Below are 17,449 nucleotides of genomic sequence, written 5' to 3'. Positions count from 1 at the left end.
CAGAAGCTGCTTGGTGAAGTCTCAGTAAGCAATTTCTTCACAGTGCCCTTTATTGTAAACCCCTCCCCCCCAAAAAAAGTTTTCCTATGTATGAAGAAAGATTTTATCTGCATGAGACTTCTCTTGAGAAGAGGGTGACCACCGAGTTGAATCATATCTGGTTTCTTGTGCTACTGGATGCTATTTCCAAAAAGGTGTATCTACTGATCAAAGAAGATGACTGGAAGACAAGAAGTTCTGTGTTCCATTCCCTGCTGTTACAACAAATATCTGTATAAATTCTAGCAAGTCATTTAATTTTTGTGCCCCACCCTAACATACAGGTGCATTACGAGACTTATATTTGTAAAGCACTTGAGCATGCCTAGAGCATCACATACACATGTTAAATAACAATAATAATAATAAAGAAAAATAATTTCCTTGAAAGAAAAATGCTATAGAAGAAAAACAAAGAAAACTTGTTATTTCTCATGACTTCATTCAAACTTTGAACCATTTTCCCAATTCTTGAATACCTGTATTTCATCACCAAAGTACCCAGTTCCCTGCATACCATGCCCAGCATCAAGATGAACCATCAGAGACAGTGTGTAATGTATAATGGGATAAAAGAATATCTCCTTAAACCTTTCTGACAGATACAAAATATGAGTATTGTGAGTGCCATTCAATTCAAACACTTGGGCCAGCTCAGGGAATAGCATTTCCAGCTCCTGCTCTCTTCAAAATAGGGCTCCACATGGTGAAGTGCTTATTTAGTATTTAGATTTGCTCTGAAGTGTAGGAGCCAAGCTGATATGCCACCAAAGTTGCAGCCCAGAAATATAAAATGCTGATTATATTTTTGAGTCTATCTTCAGCTCAATGAGCTTTCCATTGGTTCATCAGTTAAAGGTCTACTACATGACATGACCACTTGATTAAGAAAACTTGATCTTTCCTGATCTGGCTATTATAGTTTTCAGCATATGATCAAGGACAGGGAATAATTTCAACCAATCTGACGAACAAATAAATTCATGATCTCAGTTTAGTAGATTAATTATTTGTTCTAAACTCGCTGGTGACAAACGATTTTTATTTCCTCTTTTCCCAACACAATCATTGGAGTATCTCATTGTTTTGTAAAGGCCAAGCAAAAGATGAATTAGCAATAATTTCAAGCACATTAAGAGAGTGTATGTGCTGATTAGAATCAAACATTGTAATGTTGTAAGATCTATTATTGATTATTGTTTCCAAAGTTATAAATGTAATGAAACTAAGGTTCCATCTAGACTGTAAGTACAACTTTATTTTGGTAACCTGGTTATAACACCTTCATTGACATCCATGCTGCAGAATTATAGTGTTACAACCTGGTTACAGGAAGATAACCAAGTGCCAGTTTTGGTCAACTGCAGGAGTGAAACCTCAGTAGCCAATGCTGTTAGTAGCTGAATATTAACCATTGTGTGTGTTGGCACAAGCCATACTATGGCAAATTCAGCCGTTAAGTGGCTACAAATTTGGTTTGTACACAAGGCCTTAGTGATAGCCTAGGAAAAGTCTCCAAAATTAGTAAACTCCAGAAAAAACTTTTCTTTTAAAATCTCTAAAGAACAAAGAGCTACTTACCCAAGTTTTCGATGGAATAGTAGCGTTGTTTGCTGTCTACTCGCACTGTCTCAGCATATGGGCTGCCCACTCCATAGCCAATGATGTATCCGCGTACAACAATGTTTGGATTCAGTGGTGGAGTCCAACTCATGACGATACTGGTTGTCAATGGCCTGACATGAAGAGAGCTTGGCTGATCAGGAACCTGAGATTCTGGGATACAAAGAAAGGATCCATTAATATCCTGCTCATTGAGTTTTACCATTTACAAAGGCAGAGTTTAGATTAAGAAATACGTTATAAGAAAGTAACCAGGAATCTCAGAGCTACATGCATAGTCTACATGCAATTTCCCTTTTGAACATTCAGCCTTGTTTTGAATTACATTCTTCAGCAACAAGCACATTAAGCAGCTTCTTCAACATATAAGATCTCTTTTCCTCTTTTTTAAAATAATAGAATATCCCTCTGTTCGTCCCATTTTTAGCATACGAATACAAGGCAGATCCGAAATTATGCAGGAAAGTGGAAAATGGAAATGTTTGGAATTGATAAAAAATTCCCCATAACAAATTTTAAAGTCTTCCTGGTTTATTTGCAAGTCAAATAAGATGCTGAAATCAACTAGATGACTTATCATGGGCCAGTAGTTTAACTACAGTATTTAATGAACTGGTTGACTTTGTGAATGATATAATAGCATTTATAACAGCAATGACCTATCTCATGCCTATGAAAACTGTAATGTTAATTACGAGCAAGCAAGCTTGAACTTTCTTGGACATGCCTCCCTTGGCTTGGAGGCTGTTCTGAATAATACAACAGCACTCGGATAATAAAATGAAATAATACAATGATATTTTTATACAGGTTCTCTCAAGGCATATTCATTTCTATGTAGTACTTAATGACTTGACGCATAACTAGCACACTTTGTCTTCAGTGAACCCATTTTTACTTTAAAGAATAGATGAATAAATGCCTTTTGTTGGAGCGTATGGTAGCTACTATATCACAAGTCTCTTTAGAAGAGCAGCACAGTAGCTTGTCTTTTTGAGAGCAGAAAGAGACAAGCTACTATTTTTCCCCAGTGAAGAGGCCTGTAATATAATAGGCAAATGCATGGGGGGAGTGGGTAGAGGTACAAAATGCAGGTGTAAAACTCCAACAAAAGATATTTTGAGATTGTGAAGCATTCCCACTATAAACCTTGGAAAAGACCATAAAAAAGATGGAATTAATAACTTTTCAGTCCTATTGTCATATATGGTACAATGGTGTCTTTGGTATTTTATGTGCTTTGAAATGAATTCTATTTAACACATTTGAAGAACTATTGAATTCTTAGTACATTTGAAGAACTATTAGTACATTACCAGTCTGATATGCAAGTTTTAAAAGTTCTTTGCACTCAGTTTTCTTAAAGTTGCTATACACGGTCATACATTTTAAGAATGAAGGAAATGCATTGAAGAATAGCTAATGACAAAACAAAAACCAGATTACACCAGCAGTGCCACCGCAAATCATATACAATTGTCATTCATCTCCTTCTGACCTCCAAACTTTGCGTCAATGCAGAATCTAAAGTTACTTGAATCACTGTCTTTGAATACTGATGATTTTCAAAATTACAAAAGTGGTTCTTACATGAATCAGACATATAGTAGCAGTTTAGCACCTTGTAATAGGAAGTCGTAGAAAGAGGCGATACTGGATTCCTTGCACACGGTAGAAACAGTAAATCTCAAGCAGTTCATGAAATCAGAACATTCAAAAAGCTATTGGCGTCAAGCAATAATCTTTACATCTCACTTATATAATACATAGAGATTTTAACACCTACATAGACGTCCCTAGGTAGCAGTTGGGGTCAAACAATTTTATTCTGATATGCTGAACTGTTCGTATGGAGGAATTCAAACATATGTATCATACAATTTTAAACATCAGTGCCACTGTTCTCTCAATAGCTAAAAACAAACTATAAAGAATTTACCCTTCTTGTGAAACACAGAGATAAAAATGAACCTAAGGTGAACTCACCTATTTTGTACTATTTGCCCACATAAAAGTTTTATGAACATGGGAACAGAGGACATTTCAGGGGCAGAATTCATTTTCGAGACAGAAGAATTCGATCTATAATTCTAGCTTAAATCTAGCACCTGTCCTACTCCTTTTACATTGTTACTTAGATGATGCCAGGTGTTGGCATAAAGGCTTAGGAGAACTGCAAATGTGGTTAATCTAATCTTTCTGAATATTGCTAAGTTTTTAGAGTGAACAATCCACTGTTGGAAGAGCTTGTTTCCTGCTGGCAGACTCATGGAAACTAAATGAATTGGTTCCCATTTGAAGGTTTTGTTCACAACCAGAAGGAACAGAAATGTAACATCACTCAGATGCTGCAAAAAACACTGTAAATGCTAAGACTCCATCAAGAAATCTTAATTATATGCCAGACTGTGGAATTTCCATGCACAGGTGTTGGAACTAGGAGGGCTGGGGGTGCTACTGCACCCCCTGGCTTGAAGTGGTTTCCGTTATAGACAGGGTTTACAGTTTGGTTCAATGGCTCTCAGCGCCCCCACTATACAAATGGTTCTACCACTTCTGTTTCCATGGCTGGTACTGGTCTAATTATGATTAGAAATGATACAGAACATAGTCCTTTTGCTTAACCTTATTATCTGATATTTTTCTACTCTTGAGTAAATGAAGCAATCTATCCATACTCCTCATCTATCCAGGTAATTCTGAAATGTATTGCCTTTGTACTGACCAGACCCACAGTTTCTTTTTGTGATTAAACAATTTCATCACATTGCTAGCCATTATTTCTTTGGGTCACATATCTAAAAAGATCCAAAATATTTCCCCTTACGCAATTACAATCTGCCTTGGATATCCAGGTAGGTTCTTCATCTGCTCAAGTTGCTCATCCCAATACCACCCATGTCAATTCTGAGAGTATAAGCTTATTGGATGATAATGCACTGTAAACTTTCTTAAACACAAACTAGATTACTTTAGGCCAGATCCCAAGGTGGTGTAAATTGATGTAGTTCCATTGACTTCCATGGAGCTATGGTGATTTGTGCCAGCTGAGCATCTGGCCCACTGTGTCCACAGCCACATTCATTCATCAATGAATACTTCCTAGTTCACCACTGTTCTTTTCATCGCTTCTACTTTATGTACTTCTGAAGCTGATCAGAAAAATTAAGATGGAAAAATTTTCCATTGGAAAATGCAGTTGTTAAAACCAAATGCTTTGTAAAACGGTGTCAATGTTGTAAAAAGGTCATTCCAGACAAAAACTGAAAAAAAGGCCCAATGTCTTCACCGTGCATTAAGGTGGGGCCCTTTCTCCAGCTGGATGTAGGAGGTAAACTGCCCCCTTCAACTTCAGTAATGGGGCTTGTACAGAAGCTGGTGGAAAGAGGGAATTTTCCCTCACCACCGAATTGGCCTAGCTGAGATGGGTTTATTGCCTTCCCCACAGTGAGTTGTGGACTTAATGGGGTAGAAAAAGGGGAGTTAGGCTACAATATCACAATTCATTGTGTAACGTTGTGGCAGATGTCCAGTGCAGGTATTCCATTGGGAATGGATATGGATCAGATAAAAAATGGATGGGTAAAGGAGCTACAGAAAACACACTTTAAATAAGCAGAAAAAGGGGAAGGGATGATAGCTGCCCCCAAGAACTGATCATGGAATTACCTGCATTGTACAATTTTATCAGCCAGATACTCCCAGGTATTTTAAAAATAATTTTGTGGCTTAAATAATACCACATTCAGGGTCTCCTCCTCCTAGCATAGATGTGCAATGTTGTAATGGGACATTTCAGCATCATTTCCAGAATGAAACATTTCAATTTTTTTCATTGTGAAGTGACTTTTCATTTTGATATTTTCTTTTTTATAATATATAATATGAACTTTTTTAAAAAAGTCAAAAATGAAGCCAAAGTATACGTGGTGCTTGATTTGAAATGATTTTTTAAATCATCCCTTGGAAAAAATGTTAAATGTTGGGTTTGTTCTGATTCAAAACAATGCCAAATTTCAAAATCTGAAATACTTTGTGAAGCAGAATTTACATCCTTCACACAGCTCTACTCTTTACATACCTTTTACATTTAGTCCCTGGTAAAACTCACTTCCCCATCATCTTCCAGCTAAATGCATTAAACATCTACTTAGACTTAGCATATAGATATATAGATATTCCTCTTACTGTCTTCTTTACTGCATTTTTTGCACTTTTATGCTCAATATCCAGTTATGCCTTTGTTTCTAACCTTTTTTCTGTCTACCTGATATTAAACATAGTGTCTGAGACATTTCTGAAAGAAGGAATCTTGAAATTCTGTTTCTATACATAAATCCTCAAACCTGCTTTGAAAGATCTCCATTCTACATTCTACATTTGTCAACGCTTCTAGCATGAATAAAGATTCCACTCTCCTTGCACTCTACAATTGTGCATGGAATTCCTCTGACTGTAATTTGATGTCTCCTGTCCTCATTCATAGAAGGAAAAATTCTATGTGTACACCAGCTGCTGAACTCAACAAGAATTGCACACAAGTATCTGAAGGCTGAATCTGGCCCATAGAGCCAGTAAGAAACTCTTACTTTTTCTTATGTCTGAGGTTAGGAAACACTTCATGTTACTTTGATTCTGCATTCTTTACCTTCTGCGCTATGCACATTTTGAGAATCTTAGGGCGTGTCTACAAGGTACCATGTAGTCAAGCTAGATTCTGTAAGAAATGAAACCTTATACCATAGTTTCACTGCATAATGTGCTGTCTTCTTTATTTCATCCTTAATCAACAACTCTTTTATGTAATGGTCCAAGCACACGTCTTTCATTCAGGGAATGTCGTATGTTTAAAGGTCCTTAATTCCTCAGGCTAACTGACAACACTAAGGAAGTTATTTATATTTGGGTCACTTTAGCAATTGTAGAGGATTCTCTGGAGTTCATAGCTGTATATTTTACAGATTAAACTAAGGCTACCTGATATTATTTTCATTTTCTTCCTGTATTCCCACAATTCATTTTCAGAAAAAAACTACACTGTAATACAGGTTTAGCTTGTCATGTTCTTAAACACTAATTTGGGGCTGAAGTTAAACTATATCACTAATATGTATAATAGCTTCCATCTGTTCAAGGCAGCCAGCAGAAACTGAAAATCCTAAACCCGTTTTCCTGGAGGATACCTTTGCAAACTTGAGTCTCTTGCATCCTTGCTCAAGCTATTTAAATCAGACCCTATGGGGAAAACTAAATTTCCATTTTTTAAAGCACAAAATTTGAGGCTCAAAAATAAATATTTAAAAGCTTCCCAGCTGTCAGTAAGGGCACACAGGCTTTCCAGGGAACCTTGAATAAGCAGTGATGTTTGGCTTTCTAATCACTTTAACAAAACACACTAATTAAAAGGAATATCCATAGGGAGTTAGTGTAGTTCTCCTAGAAACTGTTCATCTTTGTGTTGCTTATGCCAAGCAGACATACAGTGAAGGCAAGAGAAACTGCATAAACCATAAGAGCAGAAAGGGAATTGCAGTTAACAATCTGTGCAACAGCATTTCTACTATTTAGCTGACAGTTGCAGGACTTTGCATAACTACAGTAATAAGTCGATTTCTCCCTGGAGTTTATCAGAGTATCTCAGCGGTATATATATTATGCAACACAATGCATGCAAAGTGTCAGATTGCTGCAGCTTCACTACAGATTTTTCATTGGTAGTGTAAATGTAAATATGTGTAGACACAATATATGAAAAAAGTCTTTGGTTTAATTTCATTATCAGTGTGTTTTCATTTTCATTGCATGTCCCCTATGATTACGCTGCTAGCATCTTTGCATGCATATACATATATATTGTTGGAGGAAAACAAATATCATAATATTTTGATGTGGATTAAATGCAAATAAAAACAAATGTGTTCCAAGAAATGCATTGTGTTTCATTTTGCAACATAAATAAATAAAGCCAACGGATGTATTTGCTTTTTTTTGTTAAAAAAAAAACACATGATATTAACTATTGAGACGTGTTTAGAATATATTTAGTTTTACTTACTAAGATCTACCTCCAAATGAGTGGCCAGCTGCTCTCATCTTGAGTAATGTGTCATTTCTGAAAGCGCTGTCCACCCAAAATAGTAGTTAGTAGAATGATAGCATACATCACCAGATACCATAGCATATTGTAACCAGTCAGTATGGTCACATCACTTCCAAAAGTGTCATCACCTCTTTAAAATGTTTATTGGAACCCAGTTGCATTGAATACAATATTTTAGGTGCCAAGTAAGCCAGATAGAGTCATTCCTGGCTCCTCCATAAAAATGGAATTGGTGGTGAGGAAAAATGCTTAAAGTAGGGCAGGCTGGTTGTGAGATCATGAGGAAAGACTCTCAGTCAAAAAACAAAAAAAAGGAAGATGATAATCTCCTGTTGCCTTTTTACCAATTGCCTGTTTATTCTTTCATCCATTTTACCTCTGTTCCTCTTAGATGTTTTGGCTTTATTTTGCTTTTGAGCCTTGATTAGTTTCCTCTCCCCACCCCACCCCCATTCAGTTTTCCCATATTTTCTATTGATCTTCTTCCTTATATATTTGCTTCTTGACAATTCTCCTTAGTTTTTTTCCTCAATTTCTATCTGCATCTTTTTTGTTCCATTTTACTTGCACTTTCTTTACTTTTGAAAGTAGGCAGATATTTCCATTACTTTTCCTTTCTTCTTTTAGTTCTTCGAATGTCTCAGTCAGTGTATCTGTCCCTTTGCTTTCAGTCACTTTTTTCTTTTATATCAACATCTGTAATCATTTTTACATTCACTATTTTTCAAGTTCCTGTATCCTATCATCTTTCACTTATTATGTGGCTTCATTGCCAACCATCTGAAAATAGATACTCAAAGACAATAATCCTCAAGACATTTGTAGGCTCATTTTGCTGAGTTAGAGGCATCACTATTATTTTAAGTGCTTCTCTGATTGATTATGTTTATCGTTCATGATGTTATTGATTCACTTCATACTAATTTTCTTTCAAATAGTCATGACACACAGGCATGAAATTCTAATACCTGATAATTATAACAAAGACTTTTGACTCTTTATTGGTGATCAGACCAGAGACATAGCTTAAGAAATAGTAGTAGTGAAATCTATGTACACATTATTTGGTTGGTTATTATCCAAGATTGTTATTGTATATTTTTGCAAGTGCAGCAAAAACTGAAAAAAAAAGTGAGACTGAAAATGAGAGTTCTTAGAGTGCCAGTGTAAATGAGAGAATAAAATTAAGTTGTCCTGTCTTGTCCCTTCCCCTTCACTTGTTCAGAAAGCAGCAGGCAATCTTAATAATGGGTAATCACTGAGTTCTTCTGCTCAAAAACACCCAGACAACAGCTCCTGCGACTATAATCATTGGAATCTAACCCAAGACCTGCACAGCCTCTGGGTAAAGCTCTAGGTAACAATTAGAATGACACCCATCAGATAAAAACCTAGAAGGAATGTGGTGATACTGTCTGAAAAGAAATGTAATTACCATCAAGATCATTCTCTGGAGTTTCTGCTGTATACCAATCTGAGGAGGGTCCTGTCCCATTGACTGTCATGGCAGCTACCTGGAAACTGTACTGGCTTCCTTTATCAAGTCCTGTAAAAAACATAATATAAACCAAACAGAAAAAAAAAAGTTTTATCAAGATTCCAAAGTTTGCAACAGAACGAGAGCAAAATTAATAGTCTCCAGTAAAATTCCAACTTCCTTGCCACATTTAGTTGTGTAGGTAAACAGGCCTGAACTAATATATTCCTTTATATGAACAGCAATAGTTAGTATGTTCCTACAGACATATTCATTTACAACAGAACCACTGGTCACTACACATTTCTATTACTGTTGCTACTTAGTACCAATTCAGTTTAGCTCATAGACTTAATTCTGGACCCTATGTTGCTATGGTGAAACAATCTGTCCACCAAACCTCCTATAAGTGTTTTATCATTTTATTTAGTCCATCCTGACCATGAAGTATAAGAAAAACTGTTATGTTGAACTGCAAACATTCTCTGGGGAAGAATGATCAAAATTAAAAACAGCAATTTAAATTGATCAGACATTGGAACTTACAATAAAACAGACAGCAGCCTTTTAAAATCTTTAAAATCTTTGTTTAAGTTACTTTACTATTACAGGTTTCTACATTATCCTGCAAAAACACCTGCCTAACAAATAGAGGATTGTAACCAGTATTTACAACTGAATATTTAAGTCATCCATTTAAAACAACTGTACAGTTCAGCTTCTCTAGCAACCATTTTATTATTTTATTTTTTAATATTTTATTATATTAGAGCCTATAATTATGAGGTCTGAAGGAAGTTTTGTTTTTAAACCTGCAAATTTAAATATGTATTTCCACTACTTTCCCAAAACAAATACCTAACTTAATATTTTAAAATGCAGAAAATCTTCCACACATTGAATGCCCCCGCAGAGACAACCAGCGCCCAGTCTTCTATCCCAGGTACATGCCTACATTTGAGTCTCACTTTTCAGTTAGAGTCAAAACTTCAAGGACAGTCTTTCTTCCTCAGCAATGTTGAATTTTCCAAGATCAAGGTAGCTCTATTATATTTATATTAGTATATAGAGTACAGTATGCATGTATGTGTATATTTTACAGAGGGATATATCATAGACTGTGATGATATCAGTGGAACAAATTATGGAGTCATGTGATAAACTCCCTTCATTATGTACCTTTGACCATATCCCACTAATCCATCACCTCCTGAAGCACTTTTAACACTCCAAGTCTCTGAGCAGCCACCACTTTTTATTTTGAAATCACCTATCATAGAAATGTTTCATTCTTTCCCAACAAACCTGAAATTTTTATCTCCCCAAAACTACCCTGCTCTGAATCCAATTATCACTAGTCCTAAAACCTTTACTCAAGTAGTCCCATTATCTTTGCGACTATTTACACGAGTAAGAACTACTCATAGTTGCATCATTAGATCTTAATTATGTAAAAATTATCTTCTGCTTTTGATTTTCTGTGACTCTAAACAAAGTTGGTGTTTTTTCAAAATAAATAATTTTTTTGTCCCTTAGATATGTCCTTTCATGAGACAGAAATATTTTCAACTCTCAAACAACACTATTTTATTTTAAAGTAAATGGAGTGGGGAATTTCAGGGGAAGAGCCTGGGTTTCACCTATGGAACTTAACTTCCTTCACAATAAACATATATTGCTGGTGCAATATGAAAATATACCTGTCATAGTCTGACGATATCCTGGACAAACTTTATGGAATTAAGATAAACTTTACTGAAAACAAGTTAAATGTTACTCATAGACTCAGACTTTAAGACTAGAAGGGACCATTAGGATTAATACTTTTGGGGGCCTATTGGTATTAAAAATGAAATGGTGTATGCGTTATTGTGGAATTGATGTACCTTCTCGATCAGGGAGGGGGATGCTAATGTATTTCCTCCATTACCAACCCTTTGAAGGCACCTTCCAGGAGAGTTATGCATATACTAGTTCAATCTGGATCCTTCAGGATTTTTGGATAAATAGCCTGGTTTTAAACAGACTCAGGGCCTTCTTTCTGATCCACGAAATAGACAGGATCCTGGTCCATGGAGGGCCCCAATCCTTAGGGGAGGACTGGAAGCACTGGGCCTCCTGAGGTCCATAAAACTGTGTGCTTCTTCTGAGCTGGAGCTGTGAAGAACTTGTAAGCACAAGGAATCCCCTTGGATGGGGATTTGAAGGACTGCTTCTGCCAGAATCTATGTTAGGGTTGGGGTGAACCCTGGTAAGCTTATTAGCATGCGTGTAGGTTCTTTATTGTTTTAGGATGTTTTCTCTGTTTTGTACAGAAAAAAAAGTGTGGTGATGTATAACTGTAGCAATTACATCTGTTAACTATCTCTGAAGAGAAAGCAAGCAGGTGTGCTTGGGCAGCCTGTCTATGCTGGGAATAACACAGTAAGGCAGGGAGCTGTGCAGCCTGAAAATACCCCAGTCAGAAGGGCATGAGATGCAGGTCTCCGCCGTAGAAAGGCAATGGCTGGAGAACTGAAAGCCTCAAAGTGGGTGCCCTGGCTGGGCCACTGAGGAGAAATACCGGTACATCTGCTCTGTGACAACATCCTCCTCCAGAAAGGACTCAAATGAAATTATTCTTTGTTTAATTTAATGTTACCTTTAAAGTACTGATTTGGCTGATTACACTTAGCATGGCAATTATATTTTTAAAATAGTGTAGTGTTGGACCTTTCACACTGGGAAGAGAGATTCTCCCCCCCCCCCCCCACATAAAATACAAGAAGACAGATGGAGAAAAAATCTGTGTGGTAGATGTCATTGTACTAAGAGAAAGGATGTGTGGTTGACTCAGTGGTCTGAGAAACCAAGCTACGCTTAAGATGAACAGAGGGAATTTGCTTTCATTAAGGTGATGAAATCCAGGGGACAAAATGTATGAAAAAAAGCATTAAGGAGAAAAAGTAAAAAAATATATAAAGATTGTTTCTGTACAGCCCAATAAATGTCACTTGCCAGAAAAGAAATCAATGTTTCCTTGAAGTGAAAATATATTTTATTCCCAAAGCATTTAATTCATCAAAACCTTGCAAAGCTACACCATGAACACTAACCTGTGAACAAGTACCAGAGGTTGTTTGGCTCCAGTGTTTCTATCTCACCCCTGCGGGTAGTCTTTCTGTGTCGGATTTTATAGCCGGTAATAAATCCATTTTGTGTGCCTGATGGTGGAGGTAGCCAACTAACTTTGATGCTCTGTAAAAAAGGAGATGTTAATGTTGAAATTTTTGCAAAAGATGACGAGAAATGGAATCACAAGTAAACAAAAGTGTGTTGGGGGTGGGGAGGGAGAAGGGATAGGTGTCAAGGCTGTTTTTTATAACAACATAGTAGTAATAATTAAAATCAATCAACTTTAGAACAAACAAATGTAATTTAAACCCAGGCACCAAATAGGGTTGAAAATATTAAAACAATGACATCACTAAAACTACCTACTAATTGGCAAAATTGACTATGTGGATGGTTGAAGCTTGGGAAATAAATAGCATGGTCCCTTGCTGGAAAACTGTCTCAGTTTCAGGAACATTTCATTTCAACAGGCCAAAGGGACGTCTCAGCTCCTTCATGCACTTCTGTGATATTACAGCTGTCATCTTCATAGGTGAACATATACTGTGGCTCATCTCCACTTTCTAGTGAACCTCGAAGTTACAAAACCACCCATGCTAGCTGTACAAATATTTAGAGACAGGTTCTCATCAAGAGCTTTCTACTTCCATTGACGTCAGTGGAGTAATTTCTGAGTTATATTAGTCGCCATCAAAAGATCAGTCCCCTTGGCTTTAACCTTATTGCTGATTCTAACACACTAGAGCATTTTAGCAGAATTGTTCGATGAAGTCAACAGCAATAAACTTAATCAAAATTAGTGTAAATACCTTGGCCTGCCTTTTCCAAAAAATGACTTTAATTGTCTCATTTTTGGAGCACCTTAAAAGGAGCCTGATTTTCATAAGTACTGAGCACCACATCCTCTGAAAAATAGGTGACTCAAACTGGGCATTCCCAGTACTGAAGTGCCCCCAAATCATTCGTCACTTTTGAAATCTGAGGTAGTTGCTTTTATGATTCTTTATGATAATTCACTTTACACCATGTTATCAACAGATACAATAAAATCCCCAAAGGCATGATTCTTATCTGAAAAGTGAAATCTGAGCTACCATTTATAAGGGAGCTTTTGTTGTTCATCAATATCTCTTCCCCAGGACCACTGTCTGGGAATTAACTCTTTGTAAGAATCTGGTCACATGAGTACTGAGTGCCTAACTCCCATTGACATCACTGGACAATTAGGATGTTCAAGACCTCACAGGATCAGGGCCCTATAAAAGTAACATACCCAGTCTTTAATAGAACCTAGGCAACCAGCTTTTGGACAAAAGAAAGAGTAATCTACAGGGCAGTGGATAGTTTGACCATATACAATTAATTATCATCATCGAATTGCTTAGTCCATGCACAAATAAAAGTTATGGCACATATCAAATTAATTATTGCAATATAAAAATCAATTTTGCACATCTACTGCATAGTGATTTATCGGTCCAAATCAATTAGACATTTCAAAATCAATAGGTGGGGTTTTTAATGCTAAATGATGTAATGTAGCAATATAGTAGAACAAGCTGCATTTTTCAATTCAAGGAATGATTGTTTTTTAAAAAATGGATTTAGCAGCTGTGGCTATAAAATTGCATTCATGTAATATGTTTATGGGAAAATGCAACTGCTCAGAAAAGAGATGCTATAAACATGGACATAATGGAGAACATAAAAAAAAGGCTTCTGAATTCTTTTGGGAGGTTAACAGTAATTCTGTTAACATTTGCTTAAATGAGGGATTTTAGCTCGTATAAATCTGAGCACCCTGTGGGCCCTAAAAACTGCATGGCACTGTGCCCCTTTGTATAATCCTGTGCATCTTTATCTCCCTTTGAAGTTAATAGTGATGGCAGACCCTTGAATGATTGGCCCCATAGGAGCAATGGGTTTGATCTCACATTCAAGGTGTAATGCATAAAACAAATTTATAGCTAGACAAGTCCCAGTCCCTTAGAGCTCTACCCAAAGCTGTCACCATTATGGCAACAGTTCACTTTCACCTCAACTCAGTCTCCATGGACACTGCAGCAATGCTTTTTATCAATAGTACTTAACATGTGACCCTTGCTTCTCAAAAATCAATGGCTAAGGCTCTGAAGTGCCTCTTGTCCTTTACTCAGTTTGAGAGAGAATAGTAATTACTCGTACTTTAATCCCTTATGTTTTATAGAAGGGACAATTTACTGAAGGAAAACATTTCACTTCTATTGTACCAGGATTCCTAAGGAAACCATACAAAGATTCGGCTATCGTGCTTGTTTTATGAGCCTTCTAGGCATGGCTGCAAAGAACTATTAATAATGCATTGAAAGGATTTTTTTTATCACCTGTGTATTATTGCAATAATTCCACTGTAATCAGACTGTGTCCACTGGTCTGCACTTCTGTAAGGTCATCACCAGCAGCACCGTATGGGTCTCAGCAGCCAAAGATATCATTGGCGTCATTCAGAGCTGCACTTTTGACAGTCAGACCCTATGCTTATTGGGGCACAGCAATGGACATGGCACTACCCCACTCATAACACTGGTCTACAATTTTTGAGAAGTCGTCTGCTTCAGAGATAAAATGTGCTATTTGTTATGTATTTTGATGTGCTGAATTCAAATATGACAATTAAAACAACTGATTGGCTACTGTTCCTAAGATATTTAAGTTTTTACATTTTATGTCTATGTATATTATGTAGATAGTAGAGTTTTAATCATAAATTGTAAACCTAGGTCTTTTCATGTGTTTATGGTTGCTTTACATGATAATATTTCACCTGTCCTGTTTATGGAACACTTTAAAAATCAGCAAAAGGGTTATATAAATAAAATTTATTATGAAACAAAAGGCAAAAAACTATTATGTACATAGTTTAGTCCTATTCAGTGTCTACTCGGCGCTTCTTGGCTTGTCTCTTGTATTCATTAAATGGAGCATCCCTTGTCATTGTCCAGCAATAGTCTGCAAGCATTGATGGGCTCCATTTGCCCTGATAGTGTTTCTCCATTGTTGCAATGTCCTGGTGAAATCGCTCGCCGTGCTTGTCGCTCACTGCTCCGCAGTTCGGTGGAAAAAAATCTAGATGAGAGTGCAAAAAATGTATCTTTAGTGACATGTTGCAACCAAGGCTTTTGTATGCCTTGAGGAGGTTTTCCACCAACAACCTGTAGTTGTCTGCCTTGTTGTTTCCGAAAAAATTTATTGCCACTAACTGGAAGGCTGTCTTTTCCTTGCCACGCAGTGCATGGTCAAATGCATCATCTCAAAGAAGTTCACGAATCTGAGGACCAATAAAGACACCTTCCTTTATCTTAGCTTCACTTAACCTTGGAAATTTTCCAGGGAGGTACTTGAAAGCTGCTTGTGTTTTGTCAATGGCCTTGACAAAGTTCTTCATCAGACCCAGCTTGATGTGTAAGGGTGGTAACAAAATCTTCCTTGATTCAACAAGTGGTGGATGCCGAACACTTTTCCTCCCAGGCTCCAATGACTGTCGGAGTGGCCAATCCTTCTTGCTGTAGTGGGAATCTCTTGCATGACTATCCCATTCACAGAGAAAACAGCAGTACTTTGTGTATCCAGTCTGCAGACCAAGCAAGAGAGCAACAACCTTCAAATCGCCACAAAGCTGCCACTGATCTTGGTCATAGTTTATGCACCTCAAAAGTTGTTTCATGTTGTCATAGGTTTCCTTCATATGGACTGCATGACCAACTGGAATTGATGGCAAAACATTGCCATTATGCAGTAAAACAGCTTTAAGACTCGTCTTCGATGAATCAATGAACAGTCTCCATCATCTGGATTGTGAACCATGTTGAGGGCTGCCATCACACCATTGATGTTGTTGCAGGCTACAAGATCACCTTCCATGAAGAAGAATGGGACAAGATCGTTTTGATGATCACGGAACATGGAAACCCTAACATCACCTGCCAGGAGATTCCACTGCTGTAGTCTGGAGCCCAACAGCTCTGCCTTACTCTTGGGTAGTTCCAAATCCCTGACAAGGTCATTCAGTTCACCTTGTGTTATGAGGTGTGGTTCAGAGGAGGAGGATGGGAGAAAATGTGGGTCCTGTGACATTGATGATTCAGGACCAGAAGTTTCATCCTCTTCCTCTTCCTCATCTGACTCAAGTGAGAATGATTCTGGTGCATCAGGAACTGGCAGTCCTTCTCCGTGGGGTACTGGGCGTATAGCTGATGGAATGTTTGGATAATGCACAGTCCACTTTTTCTTCTTTGACACACCTTTCCCAACTGGAGGCACCATGCAGAAGTAACAATTGCTGGTATGATCTGTTGGCTCTCTCCAAATCATTGGCACTGCAAAAGGCATAGATTTCCTTTTCCTGTTCAACCACTGGCGAAGATTTGTTGCACAAGTGTTGCAGCATGTGTGGGGCCCACCTCTTGTCCTGATCTCCAATTTTGCAGGCAAAATAAAGGTGATAGGCTTTCTTAACCATAGTGGTTATACTGCACTTTTGTGATGTGAAAGTCACTTCGCCACAAACATAGCAGAAGTTATCTGCACTGTTCACACAAGTACGAGGCATCTCTGCTCACTTTGTATATGGTTATGCAATACCAGCTTCAGATTGCATCATTCATTGTTTTGCCTAAAAAGCAAGTACCGTCCAAACCCCGTCATAGATTTATTCATAGATCCAGTCAAAGATGTATTTTAGTCATTTCTGGTTTAAATTGAGATCCCTTCCCTTTATAAAACTCACTTATCCTCTGCCATTCCCAAGTCAAGGGTCGTATATACTGACCCAATAGCATATCTTGAAAACTAGAGCCAATCAACAATTTTAAGCATCATTTTCGTTCTCAGTGACCCAGAATTAGTAAAGTTTGACTACATTTATTTCAGAAGCATTTTGGCTGTAGAGCAGTGTAACATATGGCACAGATTAAACGTTATGGTGGAGAGTTGCAGACACATCTTCAAATGTTTTCAAAGGGGATATTATATAAGTGATTGCAAACTGTATTGCATGATACACATTAGTGTTAGAAGAAAACGAGCAGGAGGACCCAGAGGCAGAGTTGAGTATTGGC

General features: G+C 37.3%; 1 protein-coding gene across 1 annotated transcript in view; it reads right to left on the bottom strand.

Annotated features, from left to right (window-relative positions):
- The window catches only part of DCC (DCC netrin 1 receptor), a 945,550-nt gene that overhangs the window by 151,241 nt on the left and 776,860 nt on the right, over positions 1-17,449 (bottom strand). The window contains exons 13-15 of the mRNA XM_008166035.4: positions 12,335-12,476; positions 9,198-9,308; positions 1,621-1,815 (exon numbers count right to left, since the gene is read on the bottom strand). Coding sequence (XP_008164257.2) covers positions 1,621-1,815; positions 9,198-9,308; positions 12,335-12,476 — 448 coding nt within the window. The remainder of the gene's footprint in view (positions 1-1,620; positions 1,816-9,197; positions 9,309-12,334; positions 12,477-17,449) is intronic.

Source organism: Chrysemys picta, chromosome 6, assembly GCF_011386835.1.
Source record: "Chrysemys picta bellii isolate R12L10 chromosome 6, ASM1138683v2, whole genome shotgun sequence".
Lineage (NCBI taxonomy): Eukaryota > Metazoa > Chordata > Testudines > Emydidae > Chrysemys > Chrysemys picta.
This window is presented reverse-complemented; position numbering and strand designations above follow the sequence as displayed.